At 43.3% G+C, this 14,558-nt stretch overlaps 1 protein-coding gene across 9 annotated transcripts in view; it reads right to left on the bottom strand.

Annotated features, from left to right (window-relative positions):
• arvcfb (ARVCF delta catenin family member b) overlaps window positions 1–14,558 on the bottom strand; it is a 204,219-nt gene that overhangs the window by 63,821 nt on the left and 125,840 nt on the right. For 7 of the 9 annotated variants that reach the window (XM_018668861.2, XM_018668860.1, XM_051075307.1 and 4 more), the window contains 3 exons: window positions 11,733–11,891; window positions 11,100–11,120; window positions 4,873–5,513 (listed from right to left, as the gene is read on the bottom strand). In XM_018668861.2, the coding sequence (XP_018524377.1) occupies window positions 4,873–5,513; window positions 11,100–11,120; window positions 11,733–11,858 (788 nt within the window). In that variant the 5' untranslated portion in view covers window positions 11,859–11,891. The remainder of the gene's footprint in view (window positions 1–4,872; window positions 5,514–11,099; window positions 11,121–11,732; window positions 11,892–14,558) is intronic. The other 2 variants (XM_051075305.1, XM_051075309.1) reach the window with 1 other exon arrangement.

The following is a 14,558-nucleotide window of genomic DNA, read 5'->3' as shown; positions in this document are numbered from 1 at the left end:
TTTTTCATTTGTAGGACCAGCACAGTAGATGGAGTCAGGGGAGACATATTTTATACAGGCAGAAAAGTTGCACAGAATATTTTTGAAACTTCACAAACATTCTTTTTGAACATATACCACTGAGTTGTCTGAAAGGATGGGAGGAAAAGTTACGACATGGGGAGAAGAATTTAATTGGGGTTGTGTACTTATGCACAGCCTTTATCGTTCCCCACCCACCCCCACAGCTTGAAACTTGTTTATCCTCCTTACATAATCCAGCTGGTCTCCTCTCACCATCTTTGATGTATGGTGGTTGGTGGTGCAACAGAATGGTGGCCAATGTCGGTGGTTGGCAAGGAATTCCAGACCAAGCTCTAATTTTAATGAGTTTTATGTTAATTATGTGTTTTTACAGTTCTCAGACATGCTGGGGAAATTGGTATGAGACAAACTGGGAGAAAAACTCCCGTCTGAGCAGTGTAACAAGATACTAAATCTCCCATTTAGGTGCACGGAAAGAGGACTGATAGAGATGGAGTGAGGCATCGCCGCAGTCGAGTATGGCCCTGCGTCTAAATACTGAAAGTTCAAAGAACCACAGTGCTGAATGGTTGTGGTAAACTTTACGGGTCAAGCTTTGGGTGTCATGGGCACATGTCAACAGCTGTGACTCTAGAGGTCTTACATCTTCAAACAGGTGTTCTCCCAGACAAAAAAAAGAGAAAAACACTGCCTTGAACAGAGCTAACCTAAACCGGGAGTGGATCTGGAGTATCAGCACTGTTCATTTTGCTTTAAAAGTAGTTTTTTCCAGCTTTGTGGAACATGTTGGACAGCCTCAAACCTCTATAGGCAGCCTATAACCACAGTATGGAAGGAGGGGCCAATCATGAGCCTGATTACAGCACATCATTTGGAGAACGACGGCTCCTCTGAGGTTTGGCAGAAACACTGAGCTGCAGAACAGACTTTATGGAAAAAGAGGGAAATTTGTGAGTACGTGTGCATGTGTGCACGTGCTGGTGGTTGCTAAATGCTTCCTTGCATTCACTGAGATCTAAACACACGCTCCCATACTCGGAGACTGTCATCCAGCTTTCAATTGCTACAGGACATTGGACATGACAAGGCAACGGGAGGCAGGAATAAGGGCAGTACACAACCTCAGCATCATCGCTATCGTCTACACCTGCATATATAACCACCATCCTTTGACACACAGTATCTCTCTATCTTTCTTTTGGCTTTCTCTCTCATTATCTGTCACACTATATTTGTCACACACTTTCACTCACACACACACTTCAACACACAGATGAGATGTACAGTTGTGCAGATCGTGGCTCATTTAGATCCGGGCCGATGCGACGGAGCTTTTGGTAAAGCAGGCGTCGCGGGGCTGAGTGATGGGAATGTCAGGATTTGCATTTAAATTGGCGCCATTGTGTGTACAGGGAGGGGTGTATTCATAGGATGTGAAAGGGCTCTCCACTGCCAGACGCGATGCTCTGAGCATGATTACAGCAGATCACTCTCCTCATGTTAATCGAGCCGCTGAATGTCCAGGCTATTTCTGTGTTATCTGTGCGCTCGTCTGTGGATGCGTGGGTTCGCTTGTTTTGTTCTAAGACACAAAGAATAGCAAAGATAAACAGATACAGTGGGTATGATGTATGCATGTACACAGACCACTCATTTACTCATCTTTTTCACATCCTCACTATTCTTCCTCTCCTTCATCTTCTGTCAGTCACTTTCATCACCCTTCAATCTCAGCTGTGCCTGACCCTCTTCTTCGGCAGGCCCATAAAAGGAGATAAACTGAAAAGGATTAGAGACTCGGAGGAAGATGTTTGCATCTCATATGTACACATTACATCTCCACAGTGTTTATGAGCTCTTCACCGCCTGTCCCTGCCAAGCAGACTGCTCATTTTGAATTATAGGCAATAATTGTTTTATGATGCACAAGAGTCTTTGCGGGACGGAGAACAAAGAAGAGGAAAAAAAACAGCAAAGCTGGAGTGTTTATGCCTTGCCACTTTCTAATTTCTCAGGCTGTTTTGACGGCATTATTCACTGCCACCACTGCTTGTTTTCATTCAATTAAAAGAAGAGCGACATCGCTCAGAAGTTTCTTCTATAATTTAGAGAATGCTTCTGAGAAACCTCAAACATGACAGAAGGGAAGTATAATATTAAACAGGGTATTTGGCTCTTGGTGAAAGCCTCTTGGCAGGATCGAGGAGGGCTGAGCTGGCTAGTATCAGATCTCTTCCCTACAGACACCACTGGATTAGAATGAGACCCCCTCCCTCTCAGTTTCCCTCTAAAGCAAATGTGACTTTGTAGGTGTGTGTATATGGCTGTATGTGTGTGGTGTGACCCCTGAATGCAGGTGTCCAGGTGAAGCAGAGTGGGTCGCACAAGGAGAGATGACCCATTAGAGATTGGCTTAAAGACGCTCCTGTAGTCTGGCAGAGTTCAAAAGCAGCTATTAATCACGATGGCATGAGGACACACACACAGACGGAAAGGTGCTCATGGTCACACACTGACACACACATAGAGGCTGGGTTGTGGTGGGGAAAAGTGGAGTAAGATGCACTCACAATCAGAGATAGACATGTACTTCATCTGCAAAATGTGAGTAGGGATAAAGGGAAGAAAGCTTCCCTTCCCATTCCTGCTGTCCTTGAGCACCAATGTATTGAAACACTATAAACCTTTATTGATACATAACTGCTCCAAGTTTTAAAGTGCATCAAAATGGAGAAGAATCAAGACTGAATACTGACAAAAGTCAGTAAAACAGAAAGATCTATGACAGCTAATGACAGCATACCTCTACTGTATATACTCAGCAGGACACTGAAACACTAACAGCTCAATCTGTACATTACAGCTACACCAGTAGTGAGGTATGCTCCAAGGGACCTCTTCAAGAAATGCATCATCGTTCCCATCCACACACGATGGATTCCACGGATGTGACATAAAATGAGTGCTCCACCCCGATACGGGAAGACGTTTTGGTACTAAACATCTTCATTTCTGTCAGTGCATAATTGAGGGCATGCAATGGAATGATAAGCTGTAATTAAAGTGCTTTAATTCCCAGATTCATTACAGCACTGTGGAGTCGCCGCTTCGTTCTTGGAAGAATACTAATCGCAGCGTAAGCGCATGGGAGAGCCTGGGCACTCTGGGATAGCTGATTGTCACTGTTCGTGGGAGAGACAAAAAACGCTCTTAGTATACTGATGTTTTGATGTCAGCTGATAGGAGTGCAGGAGGGACGAAGGAAAGAATAAAGAAGGGAATATTTGGGATTTATTTTCTGCTGTAATTAGCCAGGCAGCAGTCAATCAAGAGTGGCTTCAAAACGTATGTGTTTGTGTTTGGGTATTCACATTTGAGCTGTCAGCGTGTGCATGTGTGTGTGTCCATGAATGTGTGTTTCTGAAGGGGTGTATGTGGCTGTTAGGGCTGCGTTGTGACACATGTAAGGCAGGCTACAAATTGCCTGTCACAGCAAGCGATTCTCACTAGGCAAATGGGGGAGTGACTCATTTTCTGAAGATGTGGATTCTTATTGACTGTGCGTGTGTGTGAGAGGGAGATACTGTGTGTGTGTAAGTGTCAGAGCGAAGTCAAAAGTGTGTAAAGACACAGTCTGATTAGGCATCTGCTCTTTCGTGTCTCCCACACATCAATGCAGGGGCCTTTAAAGTCCAGCTAGTTATGCATGCATGAGTGTGTGTGTACATGAGCTTAATTAAGAGGGGTCCAAAAGCGAAACTCATGCGCTGTCAAGATGCGGGCAAACCTGGATCAAGTGTCACCTTTGATCATGACAAAAAACACACACACAGACTAAGATATACACTTTTCCTCTTTCCTGCCTCTCGACTTCCGTAGCTCTAGATCTGGCCTTGGGCCCAAACATTTTGCCCTCAGATTTGTGGGAAAGTGTAGAGAACTTGAAAATATCCATCTGCTACAGATCACCACTCAAAAAGAAGTCTTTAAAACACACTTCCCACCAACTCAACTTCAAACCCCTGCTTCACTTTACTCGAGGGTGGATGTTTTTTCTGGGCTCCACTTTGGGGCGGCAATGAAATGATTGGAAGCTATTAGGAGACTAGAGTCCATTTTGGGATCTTATTGTTGGAGACTAACAGGCTTTTTTTTCCCTGCCCACTGGAGCCAGGGGTTATACTCCTCTCAACAAAGGTTGCATAAAAAACTATAGGCTTTGAAAGATAACTGACAAAAGCCTCCCGTCCTCTCCCACTCTCCCTCCATCCTCTCTATCCTCCCTTCCCTCCCTCGTCACATCTCCAATCATTCCTGCCTCTTTACCTCTGACACAAACACATGTTCACTATCCATTTGCAGGAAAATGGCAATCAAAGACTTGTTTTTTCCTCGCTTCCTTTCTCAAGCAAGTTGCTCAAGGAGAAGAGACATTTGTTTACTCGTGCACGGTGTAATGTAGTCTTTTTTATGGCAAGCACAAGACAAGTATTCTTTATTCTTTCTTATCCTAACAGGCCTGATCTCCTCTCGTGTCAAGGCAAAGTCTGTGCTCATGCATATGAACAAGAACACACTGTCCCACGTAAAAAGGAAATCATGTATACTGTATGAACTTGCACACCTTCACGAACACATTATCTCCTGCAGGCTCCAGTGGGCTGAATCTTTCAGCCGAAACACAATCTGTCAGGTTATTAAGTATTAACACCAGGTACTGATGTATAAAAACAACTATTATGCAGATTTATCTGTGTAAAATCTTTGCTTTAAGGTAGAACAGCAGACCATGAATTCCTGCTTGAAAGCAAACCTCTTCTCTCTTAAGCTTTTTGCATTTATCCTCACCTGACTCTAGGCCCGTCACGAAGAGGTTCCCGATGGGTGCGACCCCGGTTGGCTCCTTGCAGGGTGCGTCGGTTGGCAGTGGAGTAGTCAGGCTCCAGCTCATATGGCTCCTCCTCTTCAGGGCCCAAGCTGCGACGATCATCCTCCAAGCCATATGGCTCGGGTTGGAAGCGCTCTGGCTGTGAGCGGTTCAGATCCACAGTGCTGCTACCCATAGGAACCTGCGGCTGGGCCACATGGCCATAGTCATCCTTGCGAATAGGAAGCGTGTAGCTGTTCTCTGGCCTGTAGCTGTTGGGCATGTAGGGGTAGCGCGGCGGCCGGAAGTTGACGCCACGTGACAGGCTGCCGTAGTTGTCCGTCAAATCGGCATAGCCATCGTGCAAGCCATAGTGGCGAACATACTGGCTCTCAGGCGTCTCGCCATATGAATCGTTGTAGGAGTTGTTGTAGGAGCGCGTCAGGGTGGAGGTTGCTTGAGGGGTGATGAAACGGTCACCTCCATTCTTCATGTAGCGCCTGTCGATAGAGTCGGTGTAGCTGCCTAGTGGGGATGAGCCCTCAGGCAGGGGCAAGCCATCGGGGCCAAGGGGCACCTGACGCACTGTCCGTGTGGTCACCGTTTTCACCATCTTAGTCACCTGTAGAGGAGAAGAGATACACAAAGAATGACATGAGAGCAAACCTCTGTTTGGATCCAGCTGACATGTGAACATGTCATATCAGGCTGCAAACACACAGAAAACCATGTTGTTCACTACACAAAGATATGTACTTCTCTGGTTGTCTAGTTAGGACACTGTGTTAGAACGCCTTAAAGTAAAAGAGGCTGATGTTAACAGGGAAAAATAAATTATAACTTTGATTCTTGATTCTCAGATTGCAATTTATGTAACCTAAAAATATTCCATTATATTCTATTTTCCTAGAGGAAAATATTTATGTTAGTTCAATCTTATTTGCAGTTAGCTTTACTTTATTTTCAACCCTGGAGAGAACTATGGTGCATTATAATGCCATAAAATGATGTTTCACAGTATCATGGGTGTTCTTTTGATGATGAAGTTGGTTGGGGCTAATTTTCATCAATCATCAATCAAAAATAAAATATAATAATAATAAAAAAATAATATATATTTTTTTTAAATCAAAAAACAAAAATATATTGGCCATACTCAGGGAGGAACCTCCTTTGCATTGGAGGTAACAACTAGACACTAACTAACCAACTGTCCAACTATCCAACTGTAAGACCTGTGTCACCAACTACCTAAAATTATAAAGTGGAAAAAATTGGTACACATGCTGTAATCTAAGACACATACTGTCAGCCAACTCTAAAACCACAATCTTGCATATACACAGTAACCGTCTTGGTCGACTGACTCCCCTGGATTGTGCTGTAACTGAGCCATCTTGAAGTGCTACAGCTCCACTGGACCTTGAATCCTTTATACCCCCAAGGGAGCGTAGCAGTGTAGCATCATGCTCTGTAGCTGGAGCACTGTGACAACCAGACCTGGGTGTTTCTATCCCCCACGGTCACTTCATCCTATAGCTAAGTAACTCTACTTCCTCTGTTGTCTCTGAGGCTGTCTGGCTGGAGAATTGCAGACATCAACCCCACCTCCCTCCCTGGGCTCTCCACCCATACAGAAACTAATTTGCTGCCCAGTGAATTCTGCTGCGGCCGATAATTGGCTATTTTGTCCGCGGCTATAAATTCATCTTCAAAATTAATGAGGTTGATGAAAATTAATCGTTGTCTGTGGGGGTGCAGGTCTGATGTAGTTCGTGTTGTGCCTGACAAGGTGTTGCGGAGAGGTTCCCACTTGACAAGTGCAGACACACAATCTGAATTTCTTGGGGAAATGGGGAAAGAAAAAAATCACTCTGCTCATTCCACCTTCTGATGGGTTTAATTTTCGACACCAGCCCTCTTAATTGTAATATGCTTTCTTTATTTTCCCATCAAGGATATAATTTCGAGTTTAATCAGGAGCGAGCAAAGGCATGTAACAATTTCAAGAAACCACAACAAGGCATTAACCCTCGCTACAGAGACGGGTGCCAAGAGCAAAAGCACAAACCACATATGGGCTGTTCAACATGGCATCCTCATTAACTTGGTTGAAACAAATGGAAATCTTCACTGTCCTTGTTTTCTGATTACACCCTGACTGTGTGCTACATAACAAAGCCTATTTCAGGAACGCCAAAGTTCATTTCCATGTTCAGGGTAATTACTGAGTAATTTACATTTGTTTCTGATGCTATTCTGCTTTGGCTTTGCATAGTTAAAAATAAAGAGCTCATTTGCTTGATTCATATTAGCTAAAGCCTATATATGACCTAAGAATAACAAGCTCTCTTCCGTCCTCTTGATTCAGTGGTAGCCCATACTAGGCTGTTATGATCTTCATATTAGGGCCCTAATGTCAACTCTGAGCCTGGAATACAGTGCATTGTCATCATGTCGACACAATAAATGTCATTTATGAAGATTTTTACTTCATCCTATTTTTCATTCTATTTTTCACAGTTTTCATACCCATTTTCCTGAGCAACAAAGCTCCACAACAGAACCTCAACCTACCAGGGGGAGAGCAATGTCAGAATGTTTTTCTTCACATTTTATCAACTTTTCATTACAGTATCATTACATTTTATTCTATTCTCTTCTGACTGTCAGAGCTGAGGAAAGCACAGTGAACACTACAGCTTCCCAGCCTTGACATGCCCAGCTGCCTTGTACTAACATCGCGTTTTAGGCGATTTGCAAGGCTGCAAATGGAACCATCACACCGGTTTCAAACACTCTTTGATGTATGCTCAAGTTCACAAGGCGTTAAACCGTCACGCAAGGGAAAGCAAGAGGAGGCGAGGGCCCTGTGTTTCAGAGGAGCCTCTGAAATGTGCTGAAGCGGGGTAAACAGGGCTAAAACAGAATTTCTAAAATGGTGGAGAGCGTGACTGTGATTACGCATATATGTAGAAGCCATGATTGTAGTGAAAAGTGTTTAGAATAACAGGCAGTTAGAGACAAGACTTAAGTGTTTACCAAGCTGTTGAAAATGGAGGGAAAGGCAGCAGGCGTCAAACAGACCATTTTACAGCACTGTAAGAGGTTTCACAACCTCTGTGGCATTCACTTTATTGAGAACTTAAATGGACATGGTAGCCGGAGGTCAGTGGGAGAGGATGAGGTAGTAATTCAGGTTTTTAAGCAGCCTGTGATTGTGAACCCCCGCAATTCATTTTCAGGCCATCATAGAGCATCAGCGAAAATGACAGTAGAAATTGTTAGTTTCTCCACAATGCTAGTGAAGTCAAAGTGGATGAATGTGGGCGTCTTTAAAACATGATGTTAAAGGACCAGGGAGGCAGGCAGGGGGAGGGGACAACACAGCAAAAACCACACAGGGATCGGCGTCCTTTACTGGTTCTGTCTCGGACAAGGTGGGGGTCGAGACGGAGATGGGGGTGGGGGTCCGGGTGGCAGGCCTGGACTCCACTAACAGGCTGTCAGTTGCCATCACTGGGTGGTAGGTGCAGCGGGTGATGGTTTTGACCACTTTGGTAACCTGGAGTTGGAGGAATGGGTGGGTAGAGCTCTCAGGAAACTGCCTTAGATTGCATATTGCATGGATGTACATCCACCCTGTTGTTTTAGCTCTGTAATGGCTCGGTAGTAATGACACAGCCTCGCTACATGTAGCTGTATGCAATTTGAGAGAGGTTAGAGTGTTCTCGCTGTGCTCCAGAAACTATTTTTAAAATCAGCTTGCAAAAAAAGAGCTTGTTGAGACTAGAGTCTGTCTGGAATAAAATAAAGAAATGCACTCTGAGTAGGAAGTTAGTGTTCATCTTTTCTGTTCAACAATGACACTTCATTTCCCACAACAGTTGTACCTGATGTAACTACCGTTTGGCATTTTTTTGAGGAGTTAATAACTAACTCCTGCCAGCTCAAGGTTGGCTCCCCAGCGTGTGCAGGGCAGTGAAAGTGCTTTTATTTGTTTGTGTGGTCTGCTTCGACTCTCATTAGCTCATATCCAGAGGAAAGAGGAGGAGTGCTGCTTTTATTGGCCCAACAGAGCTCTTCCTCCAACATAACTGGTGTTCCATTCAGTGTGTCTGCCAGCAGGAAAAGAGGGCTGGATGATGGCCAGAGGAAAGCATGGCATGCTGGGACAGGCCGACAGACATGGATCTAATTGAGTTCGGACATGTGCTCGGACTCATATACACGCACAGAGTGAGCTGGTCCGGGCCAATTCCCTTTGAGATTAATTGATTCAAAATGTAAACAGAACCAGCAGTTAATCTGTTATTTGAGGTCCATTCGTAGTTGTTTTCTGATTGTACACAGAAAAACGTCCCTCATTAATTGAATTTGTCAGCTGACACCTACCTTCACCCCCCTGCACAAACACACACTTGAGTGTACAACAGGACTCCAGTCTCTTTTCACTGACATTCTCTCATATACATTAGCTCTGTTTCAGTGCCTCATTTTCTGTTCTTTTTCCAGTACTATAACTAGTAATATTGCTGATACTAAACCAGCTAGAAACATGTTTATCACTGAAAAAACTTTTTTGCCTGAAAATCAGGAAGATGGGAGAAGCTTCTGTGTTTCATCTTCCAGCAGTCAGATGGGGGATAACCATCAAGGGAAAGGAGTGCGTTAGCATTAGACAGTATGGCAAGACTTTGGTTCAAAAGCACAGATAAGCACATAAATAAAACTGTGAGTCGCTGCGAGAAGGCTGAGAGAGATAGAAAGGGAGAGAGGGGTAAAAACAACACATGAAAGTGAGAGAGAGAGGAGAAGGAAAGTGAGGAAGGCACGTGGAGGGCTTTCTTTGTGTAAATTCTCAACTGGGTCTGGATCCATTTGCCATCACAGAGTTGCTGGCTTCCACAAGTTCACCCTGAACATTAATCTGCTTTCCTCCTCAAAGTGGTTTCCAGAACACACCCGATCCCTCCTCCCAGCAGGGTAGCAGGCCCTTAAAAAGAGCGTCCTTCCTCTTCCCTTCCTCAGCAGCAAAGCCCTTGATTAGTGTGATGTTTAACTGCATGTGTTTTCCTACGTTACTCCTAAGAAGTTCTGTGTGTGAATGCATAAAATCATGTGAGAGTGAGTGAGTGTGTGTGTGGCCAATCCCCTTGCAGTAAACAGGCTGGAGGGCAATGGGCCCTCCGTGATGAGGGATTAGACCAGGCTTTTTAATTACAGTCTCACAGTCCCTAGAGTAGGAGCTCCACACAGCGCTCTCCACTCCTCTGAAGCCTACAACAGTAGCAGCAGCATGAGCTGATGATGGCTGCGTTCACATTTGAATCCCATGCAAAATGTTGCAATGATTGTCTTTTAGGGCATGTCTGCAGAGGCGAAAAGGAAGAGCTTCAACTACTCAACTCATTTCTACAATGACGTATATTTGCTGGATTTTTAAAAAATGGAGCTCTGGTGCGGATTCTAGAGGGAATTCTTCTCACAGAGATGAATTCAAACTTAGAAGTGAAATGCAGACTGTCTTCCAAAACACAACGAACAAGCACACACTTGAAACTTTTCAAAACCCCAACAACTCAGAGAGAGACACTGTGGTCCGCTGAGGGTAGGGATCACATAACATGATCACATAACATGATTTCACAGTATTGTGGTATTCAAAATAGTAGCAAACCATTTGGTGAACCCAATGTTGCCGCTATATTTGTTTAAAGATGACCTGGTTACCTTTTAAAACAGAAAGCCAAATAACATAAAGCTACAGCTGGCAAACCTAAACTTTTCCCTGAGGCTGTATTTCCTGTCCCAGGGATTAAGTGTGTTCTTATGATTTTATTGAGAAATTACACTTTATATCTAACACATAACATTCCTGATGTGTTATTGGTGCTGAGCAGTGGTATTTTGTACCTCCTGTAGTGTCAGTGAGGGATGTTGAAAGATAAAATTTATAGAAGCAAAGGAATTAAGGAGAGACAGAAATAAAAGTCCATGCAAAAGAAATAAGTAAAGAGAGAATGAGTCTCATCCTGGGAGGTGGAAGCAGCAAGCGGTGACTTGTACTTTAAAGTGTAGGCTGGATCATTATTTGGCTTGTGATGAAGCAGACTGTGCTGCGCACACTGCTGCTGTAGCCTGTATGGGCACACATAAAATGGTAGCATGGTGGCAAAAGCCGTAGTGGTATTAAAAATCCACTCACCTTCACGTTAGTTGACATATCCTTACAGAAAAACAACAGAACATAGCAGAGGACGAATCAACGAAGGAGTTTGTAAGAAGCACAAAACTAGGAGAACACCAGGGGAGTTGACTCATAATAACACAATAATAAATAAACAGCAAATAAATAAAGCCATGAGAGGGAGATGAAACCACTTTGGGCTGTAGGATTATGGTATTTAGAGTTCTTAAGGATGGAAGTCTGGGAGTGGAGGTACAGTACTGTGTGGTTTGGAAGCAGTGATCTATAACCATAATTTGAAGCCATATTGAAATGGATCAAAGGGGCTTTCTGGGTTTTTGCAGCTAGGAGCTCACTGTGCCACAACAATGCAACTGCTCTGCAGTATCCTTCTAATGTGTGACAGTAGCTACCAGGCTGTATATTAGCTCCATAATGTGGAATAACAGGACCATCAGTTTTACCTGCAGGTCAGTAATAAATTTGATTTAAGTCTAACATCAGTAAAATATGAACATAGCTAGTAAGTTTGGAAGTCAACAAAAAGTGTGTACTCTTTTTCTGGTATTTATTTAGCACTTTCCAGTGACTTATTTTTGCAGGATCATTCTGCCTATGCACTGTAACCAAGCATGCACCTTTGCATTTTACCTTGGTTTCTGTGCGCCGTGTGGTGCCATCATCAGAGGTGACCACTGAGACGTGGGAGGTGGGGGTGCCGGGGTCCTCCTCTATGGTGACCGTTTCCTCCACCACCTCCTGTGGCTCCTGCATCATGGCCAGGGATGTGGCGTTACTGGGGCTCTGCTCCTGCACAGATGGATGGAGGAGAAAACAAGTTTCACAATCAGAATTGACATATTCAGATGTTAGACAGCAAGGGATAAAAAAAAAAAAACAGCACAACATCCAGGTAATCTTCCAAAAGATAAAAAAAGATAAAACTTTAATTGGGCCACTGCAGCAACAAATGATATAAGAATCCAGCAGAGAAAAAATAGAGCATGAATAAGAACATTGCAAATGAAGGGTATTAAATATAATGCCACCCATAATTTGCAATGAGACATTTGAGCATCAGCTAGAAGGATGGAAAGTGTGAAACACAGTGTATGAATAATAATGTGGGGAAAATAACAGCAATAAAATGTGTACAGGGAGACAAGGACATGAATGAAAAGTGTTTAGAATATAAAAATAGACATGAAAATCACTGCAAAAATAAAAATTCTAATATAGCATAACAAGTGATTTGATGATATTTAGAAAATATATCACTCATATATTATTTACACATGTATTATAAAAATGATTCACTTTGCCAGAAATATGCAATCCATCATAAAGAAACCTTGTGAAGACACAGGATACAATACAAAGCCTGATCACCACAGCTGTACTTGTCACCTTGCTACATAACAAGATTAGAGCATAGAAATAATGTGTCTATAGGCAGGAGAGAAACTATTTATTTATAGTTTTCCTAGTTTGTTTCTGGTCCTGCCAGTCCAGGATTTATTCGGCCCTAAAATCATATCCAAACACTGCAGTGCAGTGAAGAAGCTAGAAACTCCTCACCTCTGGAGACTTCAAATTGAGTTAAAGCTTCTTTCAAGGCAAGCAAAAGCCTGGAGGACTGTTTTTGATTCATATTTCATTTGGAGGCCATGAATGTGAACAGAGAGTGTCCATGGGCTAAGGATGAAAGTGAGTATAGAGTCTCCTGTACCCCACCTGACCCTGCGTGAATGCGTGAGAAAAATGTGCCTCTCACTGCATTTCCTGCTGATGTAAAATGATATGAAGTCAGTGGTCGGAGGCGCAACACCCTGGCATGGCCCACTGCTGCACATAAGTGTGACAAAATCATAGCTCTCGTGATGGAGAGTGGAAGGAAGGCAATCAGTGATAAACAAAACAGCAAGGAGCCAAGAGAGAGAGAGAGAGGAAATCGAAAGTAATGGAGAGGGCAGAGAGGAAGTAGCTGGAGTAGGACAGTGTACTGGAAACGGGGAAGTAGGAGAAGCAGGGGGTTGTATGTATATTCATAGTCCAGTTAGCTGTAACTGACCTTAAGATTTTTTTTTCAGGGTGTTTGGCATTTTTATTGTGTGCACTTCTTTTTCCTTCAACTGCCTGGGAGAAATAAAGTTTTATTCATAAATGTGACAAAACAACTACTAATTTATGTTCCAAAACTTAGTGACCTCTATTAATCTTAATCCAAAGATAAAAAAAATCAAAGCTATGAAAAACAAAAAAATATCCCCCAGTGTGCCCCCCATTATCGTAACTATTTGCAAATTCACCTCATGTGGAAAATGGTAAAAGCAATTTATCCGACCAGACTATTTTTGCGACCAATTACAGCAAGCTGCAGGGTGAGACAGAGTGAGGACCAAGGAGAGAGCAAGAGAAAAAGTTTCAGTGCTGTTCTCCACAGTGTTTTTTTTTTCTTGAAACACTATGAGCAACGCCTTATGGAGAAGCACTGCTTGTTTTCTTCTCGTCTTTGAAGATGCTAACAAGTGAACAGCTCTCCATTGATTGGCCAGCTCCTCTCAGGCTTCAAAGCCCCAAACAGTCCTCATTGATCTCAGGTCCTTCTTGCTGATCAGTCAAAAGTTTGCACTTTTTATGTTGAAGATCTCTTCCCCTAATCCCGCAACTCTCCAGCCTCTCCATGTCCCTTCTGGGAAAAAGGTTTGGGCTCTTGTTTTGTGAGGATGCCTCACCTCCTTCAGCAGCACAAAGAAAATGAAAACTTTCTCTATTTACCTGCTTCACTCTATGCAATAACTTAGAGTCAATTAGCACTCTGAACTGAGCTGAGTTAGGTCATTACACTTGGAGAAAGGTTCCCGAGTCCCATTATTGGGGTTAATGACTAGGAAGGCTATCTGCTGAATGGAAAGAGGCACATTTATTTACACACAACAGTTGCTGCGCTGAGGAAAAGACATTCTTTACAACTGACCTCAGGCTAAACAGCATGACTCTGCTGGGATGGGCCTTCTAATGGTATTCAGAAAAGGTCAGCGCTGATTAGTTGCCTCCAATCAACAACCTTGTTCTGTTCAATTATAAATGTGAATTCCCTTCGCAGCTCAGTGCACAGTGCAGAAAACAGTAACGGATAATACCTTATTTTAAGAGGCTCTGAGTGTGTACAGTATCCATTTAAAATGTCTTTCAATGCCAAGCAGGAGTAATTTAAAGTTCAATTTAACCAAAATGAGGCTTGGTTCAGGCCACAGTGGCAAGGGCCACTCTTCTCACTCACTGGCTGCCCGTTGTGACTTAACAGGTAATCCAGTGGCCTCTAAAGTTGAACTATTTTTTTACAGCTCCCTCCACCACAATTAAACATGAAGATCTGCCCCACCCTGTCACACTGCTGTTAGTCACATTCTTCCAGTGAAATACATGGAAGCATTTCTGCTTGGCGTTGTTTCTCTTTGGGAATGGAAACAACTC

This window comes from Lates calcarifer, linkage group LG13, assembly GCF_001640805.2.
Source record: "Lates calcarifer isolate ASB-BC8 linkage group LG13, TLL_Latcal_v3, whole genome shotgun sequence".
Taxonomy (NCBI): Eukaryota; Metazoa; Chordata; class Actinopteri; family Centropomidae; genus Lates; species Lates calcarifer.
This window is presented reverse-complemented; position numbering and strand designations above follow the sequence as displayed.